The 24,657-nt window shown below is 39.7% G+C and overlaps 2 protein-coding genes across 6 annotated transcripts; both read left to right on the top strand.

Moving 5' to 3' along the window:
• The first annotated feature begins 514 nt into the window (after positions 1-514).
• On the top strand, positions 515-7,994 carry CCR5 (chemokine (C-C motif) receptor 5). The gene is made up of 3 exons (XM_085226484.1): positions 515-676; positions 4,262-4,461; positions 4,741-7,994. The coding sequence occupies exon 3, from the start codon at positions 4,752-4,754 to the stop codon at positions 5,817-5,819; it is 1,068 nt and encodes a 355-aa protein (XP_085082610.1). The 5' UTR covers positions 515-676; positions 4,262-4,461; positions 4,741-4,751; the 3' UTR covers positions 5,820-7,994.
• Positions 7,995-9,986: 1,992 nt separating this feature from the next.
• Positions 9,987-24,074, top strand: LOC104915465 (C-C chemokine receptor type 5-like). 5 transcript variants are annotated; one of them, XM_085226480.1, is made up of 5 exons: positions 9,987-10,178; positions 10,289-10,453; positions 16,081-16,172; positions 19,972-20,171; positions 20,428-24,074. In XM_085226480.1, exon 5 carries the CDS (start codon positions 20,439-20,441, stop codon positions 21,507-21,509), a length of 1,071 nt encoding a protein of 356 aa, XP_085082606.1. In that variant the 5' UTR covers positions 9,987-10,178; positions 10,289-10,453; positions 16,081-16,172; positions 19,972-20,171; positions 20,428-20,438; the 3' UTR covers positions 21,510-24,074. The 5 variants fall into 5 exon arrangements, with proteins under 5 accessions (XP_085082606.1, XP_085082607.1, XP_085082605.1 ...); XM_085226481.1 differs by lacking the exon at positions 10,289-10,453; XM_085226479.1 differs by lacking the exon at positions 10,289-10,453 and having other exon boundaries at positions 16,025-16,172.
• Positions 24,075-24,657: the final 583 nt, after the last annotated feature.

Here is a 24,657-nt window from a genome sequence, read left to right as displayed (position 1 = left end):
CTTGTGCTGGAAGGAAGGCAGCTCTATCACCAGAGGGTCTACTTTGGCCTGACCTATGCGGCTCCAGCAAGTCTCTGTGTGAACACAGGCATGCTGCTTCCAGGACCCAAGCTTGTCTCTCTCCACAAGACTTGTGAGAGGCACGTGTGAAGCTAAAATAACATTTATGGTATAAAAGTCTTTAATTTTGCCTACCAGGTCTTCTTCCTTAGTGATCATATATAAGTCAGTAAAAGACAGCATACATGAAGAATACCTTGGTGGGTTTTTTCAACAGACCTTTTTGTGCTCTGAGTTTAATTTTAAAATTACACATGATAAATGCCAGGTATTTCATACTACTTTCTATTGAGTAGCAGAAGTGTTTAGAGCAGCTACAAAAACTATCCTGCCAACGTGGTTTTCCTGAATGAAGCCACCTTGTCTTCACCTGCTAGAGATGCACTAGATCAGATACTGAATTTCAGCTGGTGCAGAAGGAGACACCCCCTTCATCCTAACACAGCCTGACACTGTTCATTTTCTGAAAAGAAGAACTGTGCCCTTGATTCTTGTAATATTTTGCAATAGATCACACAGGAAGTTCTATTTCCTATTTTCAGATACAGGGTTTAACTATATGCTTGTTCACAAAGAAGACGACGACACAGTCTGATAAAACAAGCTTGATAAACCTGTGAGTAGCTCATTTTTTTAATTTGTGTGTATATAGAGATATGGATTTGTTGAATGGGGAAATATATGTGCCTAATGACAGTGGGAGCAGAACTGCCATTTAAGCAGACACATTGTCTTTAATAAAAATTAGGTCTTGTAACCAGCTTATAGCTCAGGATAAGGTTGATACGAGAGCAGAGATTTGAAGTGGACAAATAGAGAAAATCATAATTTTTTTTGTAATTTAAACTTAATTGGTTTTCAAACTGTCCTGGGAGGTCCATAGCTTGCAAATAGATTTCTCTAAGGATATAAACTCATCAGACACCAAATCCTTTTCATTTTTTCTAGCCTTTTGAAATCTTAGCCACCTCTTATTCTATCAGATACATATGGATACTCTCCTTCATCAGTATCACATCACAGTCTGGATTGTTTTCTTTGTATTATTCAAGTATTGAACCTGCTAAAGGTGCTTTTATTATCATGTTATAAAAGGTACTTTGGGATTACCTCCTCTTTGGGCTGGTTTCTGAAAGTCTGTACTCCCTGTCTCAACTGCAGATACCAGTTTAATGGCCAGTCATGGTCTAGCTTACAATTTCCTTTTAATGAGGTTTTACATGGATGAAGTTCATCAGCATTTTTCTGGAATTGTACTATTCATGCTTCTGCTTTGATAAATGAGACTTGGTCCAAAAAAAAAGCTACCATAATGTAAGAATACAAACCTATTCCTTTTTTTTCTTTTTTTTTTTTCTTTTTTTTTCTTTTCAGTATATTATGTATGTAGCTAATAGCAGCAATTGCTTTCATGGGAGAATTCCACTGTCATTTGCCAGGAAGCGTTGGCACCACCTGGGTAGTGGTCTTGAAGTTCTCTGTGGGGTGACCCCTTATGGCAGTAACATGGGAGGGCAGGATGACCATGACCTTTGTTGGGAATCTCATCCACTCCAGGCTACTTTTTCATACTCCAGTTCATCCTCAGAATGGTTGTGACAGCAGCGGTTGTTTGGATTTCTCCAGATTCAATATTTTATTTGAATCAGTTTAAGCAGAGATTCTGAAAAGAAAATTCAAACAGAAGTACTAGCATAGAACTCAGCCTACAAAAAAAAATGAGCCCTCTTACACATATAGTAATGATTTGGTAGAAGGTATTTATTATCTGTCTCAGTTTTCTCTTTCTCCAAGGGCTTATTTTCACTCTATTTAGATAAAAAACCTCCTACTTCTTTTGCCTTGTGACCACATAGACTGACTTCACCTGCAGAAAATCTCAGAATTTTCCTAAGACTGTCTTTCTGGTTTTTGTTTGTTTGTTTGTTTTAAATGGAGAATAGAAACAACTGGATCCTGAGCACTCACAGAGAATTGAACCTGTTTTTTTCCCAGCATTATATCTACTTTTTCCTTGAATGTTCTTCAGGAATAGAAAAATTAATCAAGTGTCAAGCAAGCAGTTCCAAAAAGAAGATGTTTCTAATGCTCAGCTGTTATAAAAGAGGAAGAAGTTTCCAAAGCAAGGTTTAATTTTGGAAGGGACTGTCTTTCTCCAGATATATCCTGGAAAGAAATTCTGTGGTTTCCATCACACAAAATCATGCGTTCATATCAGCTTAGAGGTTTTAGTTTGTACTTCTATCTTTTCCTTCAGCTTTTCTGGTAACCCAAGAGAAGTATGAACAAATGCTTGCTTCCCAAGGTATCTTTGGTCAACGCATGTACTTCTCTGCAGTTTTGCCAGCCCAGAAACTCCTTCCAGAAAGACCAAGACAATGTTAAATCAATAAAGCTGCTATCAGGGGACACTGGCCACATCTCTCAGAGTGCCTGCTATATGGATGTAGCTGTTATTTTATTTATTTAGATTCCAGTTTTTTTCTCTATGCTACACTTTAATTCTCTCTCATCGTAAAATGCCCTAGATACTGCTGACATACTTTTAAGCTGACTAAAATTCATTGATTAGTTTTTCTTTCTTGGTGACAAAATTGTGGAAAGGAGAGGAGCAAAGACAGGGCAAGTAGTGCTCTGTAACCCTTTTATATATTTGAAAGGAGAAATACTGTCTTCAGCCCTAAAAAGGGGAAAGAAAACTTTGTGGGTCATTCAGTTTTGAGATGAGTGGTTCCATTCACATACCAGTGCTCTTGTAACTTGTAGTTATCAAACATTGTGATTTCCATGAAGAAATTCTGTGCAAACCCCACTCAGGGCTCAGCTTAGTGTACTGTGATATGTGCCATCCCTGACTGAGTTAGTGCACAGGCCAGGGACCTTCTGAGCTTGAATTACCTCAGCATGGAAAAGTTTGCTAGCTATAGCAGCACCTAGACACTCCTATAGCTACAAATGGTAGTGTATTCATAATAGCTAGTACTCAGGAGATAGCAAGGATACTCTTAAAGCAGCACAAATGCTCAAGTGCAGAAACGTGAGAAGACATTTAAAGAAGCATCCTCATCACAGACTGGAGGGCGGCCTCATTGCCACTCTAACCACTGACTAGATTTTGACTTGAAGAGCTTCTTCAGCTCAATTTAGTCTTGCAGAACTCAAGTGCAGAAACAAAAGTGATGGCTTTCAGAGGTGGTTTCTGCAAAAGACATCTGCAGTGAGAGAGGACAGACCTTCTCATTGAAAAAGAAATGCACAGTGGGGTTCAAAACAGGAAAGGAGTGATGATTGCTGAGTTATCTGAGCGGTCACACAGCAAGCTGGGGCAGCCACAGTATCTGAAGCTTTCTGCCACAACAATGCAATGCTTCATAAAAGCAGTCATCAGGATACAGGATGGTGATACAGGAAAAAAGCAGCAGCCATTCTTAGCAACAGCAAGTAGTTCTATTTCAGTGGCTACCAAAAGCATCAATTTCACTCCCCCACAAAGTGATTGGGAAGCACACTTGGTCCCTCTGACACTTGTCTTCACAAAATCCTCTTCCCCGCTTCTCACAGATATGCAAGTATTCTGTGGACTTCTCCAGGGGCCTGTGCAAAAATATATCTTCTTAATTTCTCAGGGACAAAATTACACAAAGCTATGCTTCTGCATCTGGGTCTGGATCTGGCTGACTCTTGGTCCTACCAGGGATTTGGGACAAGAGGAAGTTTTGGTGTCAGGCAGGGAAAAGCTTGATGGCACCCACTTTTCAAGTTTTTCCCTGCTGGCACTGTAGCAGAAGTCCCACAGGGAATCTCATGGCCCTGCAGTACTACTTACCCTGTGAGATGATGGTGCTCCTAGCCAGGCAAACCTTCCACAGCTCTCCAATCAAAATCAGAGGGACAGAGTATTGGGGCAACAGACACAGTTCCTGTATTACTGTCATGCAACTGTGAAATTGCTACATTACAGATTGTTCATCAAAATTGTGATTTCAATAAAATAAAAACTGGAATCAAACATCATTTGAGCAAGGGTGTTATTTCTGTAAAAGCTGGAATAGAAGCTTAAAACAAATCCCAGGAGAAATCAAAAATCACTTTTTTTTCTTAACAGTGTTTCTATAGGTCATGCTGACAGCAAATGAAATCCCCTATGCCATTTGGACAGGTGTTTGACTACCTGTTCTTTCTATTGCAATTATTCCTGCAGGTCATCAGCTGAACCTGTCCAACACAGCACTCACAAGACAGGGCTGCACACAGCTTTTATTCCAGAGTTACCTAAGGCCAGCCATTTCCATGGCCCCTGCCTGACCCAGACTCTGAAGAGGACACTGCCTTTGCCGTCGGAACTCAGACCAACACTACTGACTTGCTGCTCGCCAACAGCCATTACAGCAGCTTCAGCAGGTGGGTGCAGTCAGTGCCCTGTGGAAGGGTCATCTCTACACCACCAGAGAGGGTTCCTAGCGGCACTGAGGCTCCCGTGAAGCCACAAACTGCACTTATGTTCTACCCATGACAGAGTGACTGCAGTCACTGCAAAGTCTTCATGCTGCCCAGACCCCCTTGGGTGAGGGCTGCAGCACACATTGGCACAAGGAGGCCAGGGCCCATTGCTGTGTTTCATTCCCCTCCCTGCCAAGCCTAGAGTTCCCTGCAGCTGACCACTCTTCTCTTCCTTTGCAGATCAGCACACAATGGAGAACTATACCACTGACCTAGGTGACATGCTAACAACAACATTTGACTACGGTGATACAGCACCATGCATGGGAACTGAGGAAAAGCACTTTGCAGCAAATTTTCTGCCACCACTTTACTCATTGGTGGTGATATTTGGCTTCATAGGCAACATTCTTGTTGTCCTTATCCTGGTAAAATACAAGAAGTTGAAGAGCATGACTGACATCTACCTGCTCAATCTGGCCATTTCTGATTTGCTGTTTGTATTTTCTCTTCCTTTTTGGGCCTATTATGCTGCTCACGACTGGATTTTTGGAGAAGCGCTGTGCCGGATTCTCTCAGGCGTTTACCTCCTTGGCTTCTACAGCGGCATCTTTTTCATAATCCTGCTGACCATAGACAGGTATCTGGCCATAGTTCACGCAGTGTTTGCTTTAAAAGCTAGGACTGTTACCTATGGCATTCTCACCAGCATTGTCACGTGGGCTGTTGCTCTTTTTGCCTCTGTTCCTGGGATAGTATTTCACAAAACTCAACAGGAAAATACGCAGTATACATGCAGTGCTCATTATCCTCCAGATAGCCTAATAAATTGGAAGCACTCTTACATTTTAAAGATGAACATTCTTGGGCTTATCATTCCAATGATCATTATGATTTTCTGTTACTCTCAAATTTTAAAAACATTATTGGGATGTAGGAATGAGAAAAAACAGAAGGCGGTGCGACTTATTTTTGTCATCATGATTTTTTATTTCATCTTCTGGACACCATTCCATGTTGCTTCCTTTGTGCATACATTTCAAACTTCTTTTTTTTCTCCAGACTGTGATAGCCAAAGCAGACTGGACAAAACAATTCAAGTGACAGAAACAATTTCAATGATCCACTGCTGTATCAATCCTGTGATCTATGCATTCGTTGGAGAAAAATTTAGGAAATATCTTTATACGTTTTTCCAAAAGCATGTTGCAGCTCACCTGTGCAAAAAGTGTCCATCTCTTTATCGTGAAAAATTAGAAAGAGTTAGTTCCACATTTACAGCATCAACTGCTGAGCACGACATCTCTACTGGATTGTAAAAATAATTCTAAAGTCTTGCTAGTGAATGTTGCGTCTCTTTGCCTGAAAAAGTGGACGATATTATAGAAGATCTTTATGTCAGTTCTCGTGGTTAGCTGCCTGGATCACACCATTTTTTGTTCTTAATCTAAGTGAAACAACCATTTCCCAATAACTGTTAATATCATAGCTTGATCACAGCATGATTTGTTTGATTTTGATGGCTGACCCATATTCTGTCCGATGAACAAATATTCAATGCTTTTACTAGGGGAGAATATAAAATAGATGAAGGAGTAATAAGTAATCTTACAAGATCCATTTACAGCCAAATGAACAATATAAGACTGGGAGGAGGCTTTGTGGATTGATGTACCTGTTCAGTATACAGCATAAATGGAACACCTAAAATCCTGATTGCATTTGGAAGTAAAAGTATTCTTTCTGCAACATAGTCAGCCATTTGGTAGTGGGAAGCTTTCAGTATCCTTCATTTTACTCCTCTTTCCCTTACTTTCTCTACACGAATAAGAGGCATTTCCATGAGAAGGATAAAGATGAAAGATACCAGGACAACTTCTCTTCACTGATGAGAGAGGTGGCTAACCTTCATCTTACTGTGGTCACTTAAATCAAGGATTTATCTAGTTGTTTCTAAACATAATCCTTTTTACTATAGGCTAAGTTACAGTATTTTTATTTTAGCTATTTAATCTTAAGCCAATCATATCATTGTTTGGTTGCTAACATTTTCCAAGGTGAGCTTTTAATGGACAAGATTGCCATTTTTGTGGGTGCAATTTTACAAGTAACTGCAAGCCTAATGATTGTATGAGAAGTCAGTGCTGTACCCCCAAACAACCATGGACTTGTTTCTGACAACTTCGATCCCTTCCAGGAAAATAGACAGTAAAAGCACATCAGCAGAGATCTGCAGGACAGAATTAAAATTATCTTAGTTCTAGCTAAGATGCATCATTACATATGAAAATACGTAATCCTTCAGAGGATTTTGGAGAGCATGGACACAGTACTGAGTGGAGGCCTCTCTCATTCTGGAAATACAAATCACATGTATAAAGGGAGACCTTCTATAGCAGATGCAGAAAGTGTGTCAGGATAGGCTCCTGCATGCTAAAAATGCGCTCTGGACTTACGCATTAAGTCTGCTGTTTGGGACAGACTTCTGGGAAGACAGCAGCCTTGCAAGCACAGAAGCAGCCATCTGTAGAGGAGATGTAACCCCCTTGCCATTTCAAGAGAATGATGCACATCACCTCCTTTGACACAATCAGGACGGCACGCTTGTTGAAGACTAGTGACCATTACTCTAGTGGTGTAATGGCAACACTTTTATGCCAAGCCACACATTTATACCATTGTTGGGAATTTTTCAATAAATAAAAAGGGGTATCCTAGGATGTGACATGAACTTTAAACTGTTGCTTTATACCAAAAAGAAGTGCAGTTAAACACTCCTTACACAGGCAAACAGTGCTGCTTTTTTCCCATGTCCTACAAGCAGCATCATTCAAGCATGCAAAGTTTTAGTCTCAGAAATCTGTAAAGCCATCTTCAAGTAACCTTCTGGCAATGTCAGGATGGAAGAGGGGATTGCAAACCTCTTAACACTGCACGTGTGACTTAGATGCATACATTAACAACAAATCTCTTCAAGGTCCTTCAGTGCCAGTGGAGAAAAAGAGATGCCTGAGTCAGAAGCAGACATGATTTGAAAGACCTCTGGGGAAGATTACTTTTCTGACTGCAAAAAGAACCTAGAAATCAGCTTCTTAATTTAGGGATCAGATGCCCTTGTTGCAGTGGTGTGAATACTCTTCCCTCTTCAGCCTTATTACCTCAAGGCACCACTTCTATTAGCTGTTGGCTAGTTTCCTATCAGCTACTACATTCTGGCTGCTCCCTTGTGAGGTTAACAGCCACAGGTATATAAAAGGAAAGACCAAAAGCTATGCTCACAGTAAATAATACTTTTCCTTTACTTCGTATTTTCTACTGCACAAAAGCAAAAGCTCCTTTTTAATGTTAAAGGATAAATTAGATTAGTGTGATACAAATCCTGCTGTAACTGTGATATTTCTACTGTTGTGCTTTAAATTCTTGTTTTGTGGAATTATGCTTCTTCATATTTTAGTGTTAATGCAGCAAAAGTAATAAAATCTGTGTCTGAGAAATGATGTGTATCCTGTAGCCCGTGTTCTCCTTGTGAGGAAAAGAGCATCAGCTCTGCTCTCAGAACAGAGGTAGCAAAAGGCTGCTATGATAGACTTCAGCACTCACAGTATACTGCACTCTGAACTGAAGCAAACCAAATCAAGCAAGAAGAGAACTGTCTGCACTGTTCAGAAACTACTGCAGCTGGCATGATTTTATCTACCAGGAAGCTTGAGAAGAGCCTATTACACTCAGCTTTGAGAGAAGTTTAAGGGCACAGATTTTAGATGGGTGAGATTTGTCAGGTAGGAAAAGCAGGGGGAGAAGGAATAAGGAAGGCAAATAAAAAAAGGTTCTTCATTGGTATCAAGATAAATCTTGCACTGTATAGAGTAATCCTAGAAAAGAGGTGTGCCTGTCTTTCTTGAACCTGGCTTGAGGAGCCCAGATCTGGACATAATACTTCAGATGTGAAGTATGACCTCACCAGGGCAGAATAGAAGAGGAGGATCACCTCCCTGCTGCCCACACTCTTTTTAATGCACCCCAGGGCCTTCTGCGCCCAGAGGGCACACTGCTGGCTCATCGTCAACCTGCTGACCACCAGGATGCTCAGGTCCCTCTCTGCAGAGCTCCTTTCCAGCAGGTCAGCCCCTAACCTGTACTGATGCAGTTCTTACAAGACTGCATGTTGACCGTGCTTTATATTATACACAGTACGCTTATGAAAGAACATCCATGTGTCTTCAACAAATATGTAAGCACAACGCCAAAACCAATCCATCAGATTAGTTAATGGACAGAGCCCAACTTCTCAGTCAGGAGCCGATGCCACCACTTGTTCAAAAGCACACAGGAAGAAACACCCAGCGGCAGAAGATGGTAACTATGCTGTCAGGCCCCTGGCAGACATTCTAAATGGCAAAAGGAAGTGTAGAAAAAGTGCATATATGGTTATCAGTGAGTGTTCGACAGTACTCAAACCACCAGAAGTATTCTTACTGGCATTGGTTGGTCTGTGGTATTTGTATAATTGATAAACATAGAAATAGTGAATCTTCTGATAATCAGTGCATGTGACTGTTCCTGTCAGAAGACTTTCTTATTTCTTAACCCATTTGTAAACTCACATGTACAAATCTTAAGTAAAATAAAGACAAATTGAGTATGAAGGAAGAAAAATAGATGCAAAAGGGCAAACACAGAAGAGTAGTGGCAAAACTTGTGAGAACGTCTTTATTAGTCTTAACAGAGGCTAATAAAGTAATACCCAGAAAAATAGAAACATCAGAGTACAAACAGATAAATACTTGTAAGTATTCTGAATTTTAAAACATTTAGGCAAGTAAAAGATTCTTTCATTTAAGAAGCTCCAAAATAAATATCACTCTTTCCAGTGAAAATTACAAAGGGCTAAATAGAAAGAATGCAAAGATACATTTATATAGCATTTTATTCTGGCTAACAGAAATCAGACAAATGATGTGCTGGGAGAATGATAGAGTGCTGACCATGTTGAACAGCACAACAGGCTGATACTGCTGCATTTTGGAGTTTAATTTTACTGCTGTTGTCTAATACTAATAGCTACTGACCTTCTTTTTGTGGCTGCTGTGGCTTGAGAAGCTTCACATCTTTGTCTTTTAATGAAACAAACAAACAAACAAAAAAGAATCCAGCCCACAAGACAGCAGAGGAAGCAGAAACAAGCCAGTGAATTTTGGTACATTTAGAACAGTCACCAAGGCTGAAATAAATGAAGACGTTTGTTCAGAAACAAGGGAGAGGGCATTGCTAGTGATATCATTCTAGTGATATCTATTAGGAGCTGTATTTCATTTTAGAGAATTGAATGATAGGAAAAGAAATACTGTATGGATTTGTATAAAAGCAGAGCAGTTTTATAACTCCTGTGACGATGAGAGCAATCTCACTTTGAGTGTTTTAAGCCTGAAATGACTGATCCTGGCAAGGGGACAAAGCAATGGTAGAGGGTGGCATTATCAGATACCCAAAATACAAGACCAATATGCAAAACAGCACAGATCAGCTCTGCAGAATTATCTGCAAGGTTGTGCCAGTAGGATGATACAGTGACAGCAATGCAACCCATCCTAACACCAGAATTTCTGAATGCAGTGGAAATCAAGTGGATGGAAATGAAGAAGCCATGTGGACATTAATTACTGGGACGCTATCAGGAGGTATGGACAATTTCAGACTACTGCTAATCTTTGGCATTCAGAAGTACCTTCCGGTTCCTGGCACATACCTTCTCACTGTACAGATTCTCTCCATTCTTTCTATGACCTAGCTTTCACTGAGAAGAAATTCGGTGTGTGATTTTCTCAGCCAGGCTGACCTAAGGTCCAGGACCTACAAGCATACTGTGGAGTATTTCTGACTCATAGTGTAGCTACAAAAAGACCTAGAATGTACGTACTATAAATTCACCTGGAACAAGCAAAGAATTAAAATGGTATGTAAAAACTGGGTTCTTGACTGATAATTTGTGAAATATATAGCTACGACTTGAAAAGTAAGATTCATTGCACTATGGTCCCTTTTATGTAAAAACGAAAAGCATGGCAGGATGCACCAGAAGTCTGGATAAAAACAGTAGAAGGAAGCAATGCTCTCTTCTTCCTCACTGCATCAGGCAGTACTGCTAGTTCAGTATCAGCAGCATGGGGAAAGCCTAGATAAAAATAGTACAGTGGCAGTGGAATTTGTATGTGCTGCAATGAATAATTATGTACATGCATGTCTTGTAGTACAGAAACAAACAGAAAACAGAAGAATAGAGAAAAAGCCACCACATCGATCTCACTGCCAATAAAGAACGTGAAGAAGCAGTGTTAACCCAGATTAGGAATGCCTGTGTGCTCCGGAGTTTGTTTTTCATAACCCAATTTTCTGTAGTTTGCAAAATGCATAAAATGGTTTTTTTAATGGACTCCATGGTAATAGCTTTTGTTTGGTGCATAACACTTTCCCCACTTTTCCTCAGATTGTGCCTCGCAAGTGTAAGGACCTTTGGTCTCAAGAATTTTGCTGGCTTTTTCTTTCTGCTTGTCACAGTTTTACACCATTACTTTTTGTTTTGGGGATCCCTGCTGATAATTTTGGGTAAGATTAGATATACTTTTTCTCATTTCTTAGATGGTGTGATTGTACAGTGGCATCAAAACAGTAGTCACGAGAACTTGAGAGCCTAAAATATAAGGCTGTTAGGAAAGAAAGGAAAACAATCCAAGAATAAAATAGTTTCAGCTAGATATCTTAATTCAGTCTCTCCATAAAAAATACATTTAATTTATTTATGAGGTATTTTACTGATTACTGGTGAAATAAGATGCCTGTTAATGCTATCCTCATTTAGAAGCAGATTTTATCAACACAACAAAATTAGATATAATTGGGAGAACATGTGGAAAAGGAAATGCATCAGGTTTGTGTACATGGCTTCATTAGATCTCTTCTTCGGATGGAAAGGATGATCTGCATTTGATGGAGCTACAGCCTTTTGTAGGATGCACTATCATATGGTACATCTATCAGAAAGGTATCTACTCTTCTGACCTAGATCTTTATTTTTCTTGTTTCTTCATCACATGGTGCAAGATTCTAATATATTGAATCAAAACTGTTAGCTGCATTTTCAAATTTCTGTGCTCAAAATTGTGCTCAATTACGTTTGTACGTGACACTGGTATTTGTGCATCTAGTGTGCAAACATGGTGCTGTTGGAAGCTTCACAGTAATGGTGGCATCTCCGTGGAAATGCCATACTATTGAGCTACTAGATACCTCAGTGTGATGTCCTGATGACTGTGGAGATGAATTATATAACTAACCATATAACTGTACAGAAAAGATTGAATTGACAGTGCTCATTGCTGCACACTTGCAGAGTATATCAGCTTGACCTCACAGGTGAGGAATAAAACACATCACCATTTCAAAAATGTCTTTATGGAGGAAATGAGTGTCACATCACTAAGCATAGCTTCTACTCATCTCTGAAAGTAAGGCCATGATAGCTGACAATTCAAGCTATACCAAACCACCTGCCATTTCTTTTATTTTTGAATGAGAGCTTCAATTTTGTGGTAAAACTATGAAGTTCACCTGTAGGTAAAGATCCTTAAAATCTGCTGGAGCTCATGGCAAGCTGCAGTGCATTTTTTTCAAAGAGTTGTTGGGTAAAGGATTGAAAAAAAAAAAAAACAACACAAAAAACCAACAGCAGAAAAACAGAATATCTGACTCATAATAACTGATGTGTTAACTTGAAGTAGCCATGCCTCAGTGTCAGAGCATGCACACTGAATGGAGGCAGGCTGAAAGCAGCAGGGGAGAGGAAGAAATGCAGTGGGAAGATGGACAGTCTTGGGCTGGTGTGATGGAGCTTTGGACAGGATAGGAAGTTGGGACCTGCAGGAGTCCATCAAAAACGACTGAGAAGAGCAGAGCAGAGGAAAGGAAGAAAAAAAAAAAGAAAAGAAAAAAGTCCTATCAGCATCAAGGGACAACAAAATACCAAGACACACGTACAAGATCTGATCAAATCTGACTTCCCAGCAGATCTGCTTATCTGTTGCAGGTGTAGAGCTAACTGAACACATCCTGTAGGTGCTGATAAGAAAGTTATAGCCCAGGTACCCACTGTCGGAATGCGCTCAGAGTTTTTGGGCTGCCAAATTTCATGGCTGTTCAACTTCTCTTTGGGGGACCTCTCATCCACCTTCAAGACCCAGCTGGGCAAAATCACTTCTCCCAGTCGGCAGCTACACTTGTGAATGGCAGAGGCCCTCTGCTGGTGTGCAACACTCACTGCCATCTGTTAGTAAAAGAATACACACGCTGATCAAATGGCTGAGATAAGAGAATGAAAATCAATAAGCAACAAAATCAAGCAGGTTAATAACACTGATTAGTCTGTATGATCAAAGAAGTATTTCTGAAGATAAGCCTACTAGAAACCTTAGATTTAAGTTGTTGATATTAGTTCAAACATTTCAGGCCATTTTTGTTGAGAGTGTAGTTCAGAATCAAAAGTTTGATGTCCAAAAACAGCTTTGGGACAGTTTTCTCTGTTCATATAATACGAGATCATGAAAGGCTTTCAAGTTTCTAGCTGGTTATACAACTTGTAATAGACAGTGCTCAGTGGGGAGAGCTAAGCAGGGAGAACAGTGAATTAAACTTCAGAAATAAACCCTACAATCATTTTTTAAAGTTACTAGTTAGACTGTTTATGAATTATATATTGAAAAATTAATTTGATACAACACTTCATTTGAGAATGATAAGAATTCATGATTTCTCAAATTTCAGTAAGGTACTAAAGATATACGTGAAAAGATTGTGTAAGGAGTAAAGCATAGGCTGATGCTAATCTGTTGCAACAGAAACACAGGCTGTACAGCCAAAGCTTGTAGAAAATGTTTAGTATCATGGGACAAGCAAAACTGTTAATATAACGAGAAACAACTTGGAAGACAAAAAGTGTGAAGAAATTCTTTCTAGGGCATGGCCTACCCTTCTTGGTTGGCTTTTTTTTTTTTTTTTTTTTTTCAGGATTTGAGCCATTCCACATTTGCCATCTCAAATGCTCTAGTGCAGTGTACAGGTTCACTGACGAAGGACTTGGGAGGTTCCAGCCTACTGTTATCTTGCCCTTGTGGCAGGTGCTCATGTGTGGGCTGCTTTGTGGCTGTAAATCTCTGCCACATTCTGGTGGTGAATGTGCACTCCCACTATGTAAGTGGCTGTTTGCAGTTCAGTAGTATATCTGTATCCAAAAAGTTTGATTTGAGATCTTAAGGTGGATAACAAACACCATCTTAGAACATAGAAGTCATGCCCGTGTATGGTTATGACACAAACACTGAGCTGGCTATCTCTCTGTTCCGTTTCTACTACCTTTCATAAGTCAGCAAGTAATTAGGAAAAAAAAAAAAAAAAAAGGTTGGAAGGAAAAGAAGTTCAAGCTAAGAAACATGAATTTACCTCTAGAGGTAGGTCTTAGGAACAAAGTTTTCATGTGGCTACAAAATTTCTTTGCTGCCTGGCAGCAGACTGGATTATGGACTACAGTCTGAAAGTCTATCCCAGTTTGACAAGATTTCATATTACAGCGAGGAAAGAAATATGTAAAGGTTGTCCCAAAAGTAATGCTTCCAATTTTGTTATTTGACTATGACTTCTGAGGCAGATGTTGTTGGCATGGCAGTAGAGATTGGACCTTTCTACCAATATTCCATTATGTGTTGTTGCCACGTGACAGATGGCAGCAGAGAGGCAGTCTGACACAATGGCGTTTGCCATGCAAGTGCATAAAAGTGTGGAACTCAATTTCTTGATGTGGAAAAATGGCACCCACTGACATTCATCAATGCTTGCTGAATGTTTATGGAGGCCAAACAGTGGATGTGAGCACAGTGAGGTGGTAGATGGTGCATTTCAGCAGTGGTGACAGTGACCTGAAAAACAAGCTGCATTCTGGATGGCCATGCATATTTCTATGAGTGCGGCATGCAGCCTCTTGTTCATTGCTGGCAAAAATGCATAGCTAATGGTTGTGACTGTTGAAAAATAGCGCTTTTTAGATAGGAAATTGTTCTATCAAATAGTGTTACTGTGCTCTTTGTATCTGTTGTAGTTTCCATGGAAACAAATAGGAGGTATTACTTTCAAAGCAACCTACATACTTTGTTTCATTTTCCCTATTATTTTTTTCAACAGTGAAGAGAGGTAGGCACCTTCAGGCATGATCTGAGTCAGCCAAGTTTGACAGCAATTAGGAGTTGGTAAAGGTGAAGTGGAAACATTTTTAGAAGCAGCTCTTTGCACTGACTGAATAGAAGGTCTAATATAGGCTATCAAATAAGGCAGCATTAATATAATCTTAGCATGATCTACAGCAGCCATTAATTTTGATGCTGAGACACTACCCCTCAAAGGGCTTCTTAGAAAAGCTACTTAATGGGAAAAAAAAATCTACTGACTTTATGGAGCAATGACATTGATCAGTCCCTAACACAGAGGGTTTGACACGGAACACAAGTTGAACTTTTCCCTTTTTTACTCTACCCACCAAATCTGAGATGTAACTCAGAAGCTGCGATTCCCTTGACTTGCATGAAGGAATGGCAGCATCCAAAGCAAGACTTTACACCTTTAGTGACTTCACAAGGTTGAGAGGATAAACTATCCCAAAGCCCTCCAAAGAGAGGATCATGGATGTCAAGGGGAGGCAGGGATATTAGGTATCTACTTTGTTTGGTAACTACTCAGGGTTTTTCTCTCAGGGTTCTCAGACAACTAATAAGGCACTACCTCTTGCTAGCTTTCTTTGTAACTTTCCCACCTCCTGTGTGGTATCTTTGATGTCTAAGAAAGATCTAAAAGCTGCTGACAGCTTAGTTTAACCCTATCTAAAAGTTAAAGGAATCAGCCACAAGGAAAAAAATTGAAAGGATATCAGATTTTATTATGCTTTTCTGAAGCTTAACTCCAATAAATAACAGCACTGTTTTAAAAGATTGTGCAACTTATGAAATAGGCTAAAGGCAGAGCCTTATGAAAGGGAGTTAAAAAAAGGTACAAAAGACTAGTTTTGAGTAAAACAGAATCAACACCTCTGCTAAAATATAAGATGCTCTGCATCTCAGAGCGAACCGATACAAAATGCAGGTAACTCCATACATACAAATGCATCAAGGTGTAAGCTAACTTCTGCATTTTTGTTAAGGGACAAATATCATAAAAGAAACATAGTGATTGAGAAATGTAACGGGATGAACATCACATAAACTTCTCTTGACTCAAAGAGTAAACTTAAATGAGAAAGAGAAAATGACACAAATTTTTTTTTCCTATAACTACAGCTGTGGATTGTGAAACTTCTAGTTCAGTTCCTAAGAGGATCCTCCTCAAATTTCAACATCTCTTTGCACATCTCACAGAGTTAGAAAAGTAACATCTGATAACCCATTTTTAGAAAAAAAGAGAACTGCTCCTTGATTTTTTTTTTTTTTTTAAGTGAAAACAGATTTGCTTGCTAGAAGTTTTCAAACTGATACATCCTTCTTGATGCAGGAAGAGGTGTTTGCAACCTTCTTCTAGTGAGTGACAAATCAGTTTAGCGTTACTCTTGATGTAATAATCCAAGGCACCACTTGCACCTTAAGGTAAGTCATCTTTTCTTTCTTTTGGTTTTATTTTCTTTTACCTGTGCTAGTAGCTTTTAGGTACTTCAATGACTGAGGTGAAAGATATCTGTGGAATCTTGCTAGAGAACTCTGCATTAAAAAACACCTTGGGGAAAAGAACAGGGTATGTTAAAAGGAATATCCTGCTTTTAAAGGATAGAACCACTAGAAGAGTTGTGCAGGGAACCAGATAAACAAAGAAAGGTTGATTGGGATATGAAATGTAAAGGAAATATGGCTCTTTGATAAACAGATTACACATTTTTTTTTTTCTCTGAATATGATGCATTATGGTAGAAATTTGGATTTTAAATCTGTGACTGCAAAGATAAAGCAACTTATTTGAAGAGTACTTATTCCTCTTACAGAATGACTACAGAAAATCTGATATGTTTTTAATGCTTTATCTCAAGAAATCTGTTTACATGTGGTGTAGCTTAGCATTTTACTGCCATTTGCTGCAACCTTTTAATCGTTACCTTTTTAAAGCACTGTGCAAGTGAATTGAAACACACTTCAACAATTCTTTTTGTTGAAGACACAACAGAGAGCTCTGATCTGAAACTCAGCATGAAACAGTGATATATGAGTTTGCTCATTTTGACTATAGAGAGCACTTCTCTTGAGAACTGCATGGCCACTGATTTCAACCAGAACAACAGAAATTTTATATGAAGTTGCAATTTCTAGAAATATCGCATGTAACTAAGCTCCATTCAAAACAATACAGACATCTTTTTGAAATAGTCTTTATGCAGAGATTTCCAAGACGATTTTTTCTTATAATGCCAAGAAACATAAGCCCATCCAGATATCATTCAATTAGGTAAGCAAGCCCAGTCAGTTAATTCAGTGAAGCATTCTAGTCAGTGGCCAACACCATTTCCTAACACGGTGAGCCTACAGAATAAAGCACAGAAACAGTCGGTGGTTTGTTTTCCTATTTTCTAAAATTAGCTTACATAGCTTACGTTGTCAGCATATGCTGGGTGCTATATTCAATTCAGGGCAATAAGTACTTTTGCAAAGAAAGGCTTCTTAAAAAAAGACAGGACTCAGCAGAAAGAAACATTCAGAGGAGAGACTGCACTTTGCAAGTGAGGTTGAAAGGAATAAGATACAGGGAAGATGGAGTTCTCATTCCAATAAGGCAGAGAAAGAAAAAAGGAGGGAACAATCTGAGAAGATCGTTAGCAAAAAGAAGGGTCTGTCATGAACGGGATTGCTGCAGTAATAACAAGGTAGCACTTTGCAGTGTTAGCATGAATCCTATCAATCAACTGCATACTCATTAAATCACACTCTGTGTTTATGACTCAGTCACTTCTCATGAGGAACATTAGCCTTCAGCATCATGGATGTGCAAAATGACCAAGACACAGAGTCAAGAGGCTGAGAAATAACCCCCACAAGTATTGATGATGCAGTACATGTGGTTAGTGGCCTTCTACCTACTTTGTGGTTGCAACTGTTCTTCTGGGCTGTGGTTTCAAACCCTTCCACCATGAGTGAATAGTTTTAAGATGCTTGCTTCTGCCCAGCAGAGCAATCTTGTCATTTTCAACAACTACTGATGCTCTCACCAGTTTCTAGTCAGACTAGCAAGAGGGTCAAACTGGTCTCAGCCACAGGACATTCAGGGCCTGGCTGCATGTTTTGCATCCAGCTCCTCATCCCATATTCTCAGTGCACAGTGCAGCTGACTGGGAAACTGCAAATAGGGATACTTAGCTACAAGCAGCACTGTCAGGACATGAAAAAGCTGAAAGTAATCTTGAATATTTGCGCAGTACGCAAGTCTTGGCATGATTTTAAAATAAAAAAGTTAATGTTTTGGATCAATAACTCCTTTTTGAAGGTGCTTTTTTGTCTAAGAGACTTGTTGAGAGTAATTAAAAATATAAACACTTAAATACTTTCAAATCAACTTACTTATTGTCAATACACCTGAGCCACAGCCATTTCCGTTACCGCGATCTCAGTACTGTAATGACTATGAAGTAAGAACAGCCGTGGAAAAAACTGTTTCAAAGAGGTCACCAGAGCTTCCTTAAAACCAGACTTTGAGGGTTCTGACAGCACTTATTTTCTACCCAGGAAACTATATCTAGGTAAGCCTTAGACACAACCTGTTAAAACTCAACAATTTTCTCTTAATTCTTGTTCTCCAGAAGAAAATGTTACATCAAATTCTACGTACCAAATAATACCTCAGTATGAACATTCTCACCATTTGTATGCTGGGAACAGAGATAACACTGCCCAAGGAATAAAATGGGAAAGGAGTGGAAAAAAGGTTTGCAAGTGCAGCATCTCCTTTTGTTTGAAGGTGCAGATTTTGCTCCAACAAAGCTCTCTCAGTTTTGGACAGATTCATGTTGGCTCTATGCTGTAAAATAATCTCCATAAGGTTTTAAGGAGCTCAGGAAAGACCCAGATCCTCATTTTAAAGGTCACAGGAAAGTGGTCAAAGGCCTACCGAACATCTCTTCTCAAGACTCAGTTTAAGATTAGTTAAATTTCACAATCAGACAAAAATTAAGATGAGGAACATTAGCCTTTCAGTGATCTGTTTTTACAGCAGAAAATACATCTTTAACCCAAACAATTATGTCTAGACACAAGGAGGTGCTTCAGTGATTTCACATGCTGTAAATCAGAATGGACCACTGAGAGCTTCTACGAAAAAGGAGACCAGTGGATGGCTCCAATGTCACTCTAATCACTGATTGAGTTTCTTCAGCTCAATTTAGTCTTGCAGAACTCAAGTGCAGAAGCAGAAGCAATGGCTTTCAGAGTAGTTTCTGCAAAAGACATTTGCAGTGAGAGAGGACAGACCTCCTCATTGAAAAAGAAATGCACAGTGGGGTTCAAAACAGGAGTGATGATTGCTGAGTTATCTGAGTGGTCACACAGCAAGCTGGGGCAGCCACAGTATCTGAAGCTTTCTGTGTTGTGAGCAGTCTGATGCCTTGACAAGAGAACAGCAATCATTCTGCCACAACAATGCAATGCTTTGTAAAAGTAGTTGTCAGGATACAGGATAAAAAACAGCAGCCATTCTTAGCAACAGCAAGTAGCTCTATTTCAGTGGCTACCAAAAGCATCAATTTCACTTCCCCATCAAGTGATTGGGAAGCACTGACACCTATCATTGGGTCCCTCTGACACCCATCTTCACAAAATCCTCTTCCCTGCTTCTCACAGATGTGCAGGAATTCAATAGATTTCTCCAGGAGCCTGTGCAAAGACACTTCTCAGAGACCAAGTTACACAAAGCTACACGTCTGCATCTGGGTATTCATCTGGCAGACTCTTGGTCTTTACCACATGAGTGGCACCCACATCTCAAGTCCTTTGATTTCCTTATACCACACACAGACAGGGACGGATTACAGGGGCAGCCCTTGCACTGCTTTAGTTTCTATGTCATCTCACTGGGAACAGTAACAAGAACAGGATGAAGAAAGATATGCAAACAACAAATATACATCCAGAATTTTTAGTGCACCCTCAGAATGGCAGCCACATCAGCTGTTCACCAAGGTGTTACCTCAAACACTAATCTAAACTTTGGAGCAACTGAGTAATGTCTGATCAACAGAAAAAAGCAATCGAAACTTCTTTAATCCTGAGCACTGTGGAGGTGTTTCACTTGTCAGGAAGATGCTATACCAGATAAATGTAGTTTAGACCAAGCTGATAGCAAATGAAACCCTTTATGGCATTTGGACAGGTGTTTGCCTACCTGTTCTTTCTATTGCAATTATCCCTGCAGGTCATCAGCTGAACGTGTCCAGCACAGCACTCACAAGACAGGGCTGCACACAGCTTTTATTCCAGAGTTACCTAAGGCCAGCCATTTCCATGGCCCCTGCCTGACCCAGACTCTGAAGAGGACACTGCCTTTGCCGTCGGAACTCAGACCAACGCTACTGACTTGCTGCTCGCCAACAGCCATTACAGCAGCTTCAGCAGGTGGGTGCAGTCAGTGCCCTGTGGAAGGGTCATCTCTACACCACCAGAGAGGGTTCCTAGCGGCACTGAGGCTCCCGTGAAGCCACAAACTGCACTTATATTTTACCCATGACAGAATGACATTGCAGGTACTCATTTGGGTGAGGGTTGCAGCACACGTTGGCACAAGGAGGCCAGGGCCCATTGCTGTGTTTCATTCCCCTCCCTGCCAAGCCTAGAGTTCCCTGCAGCTGACCACTCTTCCCTTCCTTTGCAGATCAACACACAATGGAGAACTATACCACTGATTTGGGAGACATGGATCTAACAACAATGATTGACTATGGTGATTCAGCACCATGCATGGGAACTGAGGAAAAGCACTTTGCAGCAAATTTTCTGCCACCACTTTACTCATTGGTGGTGATATTTGGCTTCATAGGCAACATTCTTGTTGTCCTTATCCTGGTAAAATACAAGAAGTTGAAGAGCATGACTGACATCTACCTGCTCAATCTGGCCATTTCTGATTTGCTTTTTATATTTTCTCTTCCTTTTTGGGCCTATTATGCTGCTCACGACTGGATTTTTGGAGAAGCGCTGTGCCGGATTCTCTCAGGCGTTTACCTCCTTGGCTTCTACAGCGGCATCTTTTTCATAATCCTGCTGACCATAGACAGGTATCTGGCCATAGTTCACGCAGTGTTTGCTTTAAAAGCTAGGACTGTTACCTATGGCATTCTCACCAGCATTGTCACGTGGGCTGTTGCTCTTTTTGCCTCTGTTCCTGGGATAGTATTTCACAAAACTCAACAGGAAAATAGACGGTGTACATGCAGTGCTCATTATCCGCAGGAGAGGAGAGATGAATGGAAGCAATTCCTGGCCTTAAAGATGAACATCCTAGGACTTGTTATTCCTATGATAATTATGATCTGCAGCTACACACAAATCATAAAGACATTGCTACAATGTAGGAATGAGAAGAAAAATAAAGCAGTCAGGCTTATTTTTATCATCATGATTGTATACTTTTTTTTCTGGGCACCATATAACATTTGTATTCTCTTGCGTGATTTTCAAGATTCATTTTCTATCACTAGTTGTGAAACCAGTGGTCAACTGCACAAAGCAACCCAAGTGACCGAAACAATTTCAATGATCCACTGCTGCATCAATCCTGTGATTTATGCCTTTGCTGGAGAAAAGTTTAGGAAGTATCTTCGTAGCTTTTTCAGAAAGCAAATTGCATCCCACTTCTCTAAATATTGTCCAGTTTTCTATGCCGACACAGCTGAACGGGCCAGCTCCACCTACACACAGTCTACTGGAGAGCAAGAAGTTTCTGCTGCACTGTAGGTTGTGCCTAGCAAAAAAAAGTGGAATTGGCTTTTTTGAAATCAAGACTACGATGAAAGCCTGGAGAATCTCTTCTGGACACTGTCTCTAATGCATCTGCGCAAGGTTATGGCACGCATAACTAGCAAAGCTTTTATTTGCTCATAACAGTGCGGAATTGTACATAAATGAAATGGATGTATCAAATTAGCTATGAAGATATGGTAACAGAATTCTGTGGCAAACAAAAAGGAAGAAAAAAACTTTTTTTTGTTGGAAGTAGAAGCATAGTTACGTGCTACGGAGACTAGAAACATATCTAAGCTGAGAGTCTAACATAGCAGACTTATAAACTGATCTTCTGATGTGACCTAGTGATTAGAAAATGATATTCTTTGGAAACATCTCTTCACCGTATTTTACACAAGATATTTCATTCATTTAAACTCAGTCTTGGTCCCATCCTTTATTAGCTGGGTTGTGTAACTCTGTAAATAATGCTAAATTACTGAAGTTTGTGATGAAAAATCTTTACAGTTGTTATAGGAAAATTATGCATTTTGAAAAGACGCCAATATTCCAAGGCATATTTTCCTTTGTGCATGGTTGACTACGGGCTTTTCAGATCTTCCTTCTAATAATTTAAAAACAGTCTGAGCTAAGTGTTGCCATCTAAGTTAATTAGGAGTTTGATATTTCAGAATGCTCTTTTGATAAACTACAGTTTTATATACTACTTGTATTAACAACAAATACAATGATCTATCACTGATCAGTAAATCAATTGTTCACAATATTTTATAACTAAAGTACTATATACAGAGCTTCAACCATGTTAGATCAATTGCAGATAATGAGTCAACAGGACTTCTTCAGCTTCTTAGTGCAGTGATTTTGTTTGCCGTTTTTCTAGCCTACATAAAATAACAACTTTAAAATGTGAAATTAATGCAACTGTAATGGCTGCAAAAACACCACAGCATTAAAGGTGTGAAAATGTTTGACCCAGATCTTTTTGAAGATAAGAATATGCTATAGACATTTTTCAAAACAAACACACACATAAAAAAAGTAAAAGGATTCACTGATGCACAAAGCCAAAAACATACAGCATCTCTCTCACTTTTGAAGAAGGCATAACTTGGGGGCAATTACTGTGTTTTTTTTCTTCCTGCTTCGTGTAAGTTTTATACAAAGCAAAAGGTTCCATAATTCTTTCATATTTAGCAAGATTGATGCTCAACTATAACTGGGCTTTCCCTTAAAGTTCAGATCTGACAGAGCACCTGAACACAGAGAACATGAAATAAGGGGGTACTCGAGTGATTAAGGTCATACTTTTATCACAATACAAATTGTTTTACACCAACTTTGTATAGCATTTCTATCATTTCTCACATTTCCCCTAATACTTTTGGTTTTGGACAACTCTGGAGATTCTGGAGGAATATAAAGGTGAATATTTTAATGACTGTTCTTATCCAGTAGGGTAATGTCTGATTCCCAGGTGCTCTTTTTTTTAAGCCTTTTTTTAAAAATAAGTTTTTCAAATAAATAGTTCAAAGAGTCTCAAAGAAATTTTACATTGCCAAGTGCTTTTGAAAGCAGGAAGTGAAATAGGGAAATATTTGCTTATCAGGCCATTATTTATTGTGTTTTGTCACAATAAGCACTACTTTTGGACTACTTCCACATGGGAAACATAACAAAGCCATATTACACTTTCAGAAGTTTTTTTTTCAGCTTCACATTTTTAAGATATTGTGTAGCAATTACTACCATCAGTATAACCAGAAATTGGGTAATTTCAGTATAAAAAGACAAACATCTGCATTTCTTTTTTAAAGAGACAGGAAGCTACCTGCACTAACATAGGTAGGGTTGTTTGTATGTGTTTTGTCCCTTCTCGATAACTTTTATAAGATGCTTTCATATTTTATTCTGCTCTTGGTAAGAATTTTTATTCAGATCCAAAGATACTTTGTCTTTAAGGAATTACTTGCTCTAGAAGGATTTGGTGCCAAGTGGGTGCCAAGCTCTGCAGAAGCAAAGCGCAATAAAACAAATGTGCAAGGGTGACAAGGCTTTCTGAGATGTATGTAAAAAGAAGAGCCCCAGTCCTTTGCAGTGTTCTCTCCTACAGCACAGATCTTTTCAAGGGATAGTTTACCTAGCACAGAGCTGAAATGTAGAGACTTTTGCCTAACAGATCAGCTTATCAAGAGCTAGTCTCTTCACAGAATCATGGAATGGCTTGTGTTGGAAGGACCTTTAAAAATCATCTAGTTCCAACCTCTGCTATAGGCAGGGACACCTCCCTCTACACCAGGTTGCTCAAAGCCCCGTCCAGCCTGGCCTTGAATGCTTCCAGGGAGGGGGCATCCACAGCCTTCCCCACTGAGAAGAGATCGTACTTCAGCAAATTACAACAAGCCAGATTTCAGTAACTGTAGCACACTTGGATCCACATTCAAGAAGAAAATAGAAAATACAGTATTTGGCAGCACTGGTGCATTCAGTTAAAGATTGCCAACAGACAGCCATATTATTTTGTATCATGCATTCATTAAAGGTCGTTAACTTCTACATATGAGACTGCTCAATCCTTTTTCCCTCATCCATCTCCTTGTTTTAGAATAGCCCATAACAATGAAAAATGAAGAGAAATCCCTCTTCATCACAGGTTGCTGCAACGTTGAAAGAGCGGGCAGTAAAACTCAGAGGCTTACAAGCAAAGAACCAGCACCATTTGGTAACACAGGGCAATCGCAACAACGTTAGTGCCCTGTGAAGCCAGTGAAGGCTTCCTGTCCCTAATTATCTATTAACACACTATTTTAGTTGATGTTTCACTTAGTTTTGTGCATTGTTAGAGGTAGAAAGAGTGGTATTTCACAGATTGCCTCTTAACTCACTTAGATCCTGGGAAGTTAAGTTTTTATTATGTTTAACGTCTTCCCCCCCCAGTGCCAGAGAAGCCAACCTCTGAGCACACCCTTACCCTCCTCGGTTCTGAGGTGACGGTGCCATCTCGTGGCCAAACGGTAACGCTGCCAGCTGCCATCCTACGACTCATAGCAATACTTCTTGTAGCCGCCCTTATAAAATGACCACCTCCAGTACAGGCAGTATGGAAGCAACAGCAAGCCTTAGGAAATATTAACGGAAA

The sequence above is a fragment of the Meleagris gallopavo genome, chromosome 6, assembly GCF_905368555.1.
Source record: "Meleagris gallopavo chromosome 6, MGAL_WU_HG_1.1, whole genome shotgun sequence".
NCBI classification, from domain to species: domain Eukaryota; kingdom Metazoa; phylum Chordata; class Aves; order Galliformes; family Phasianidae; genus Meleagris; species Meleagris gallopavo.
Note: the sequence above shows the minus strand (reverse complement) of the source record. Positions and strands in the feature narration are given on the sequence as shown.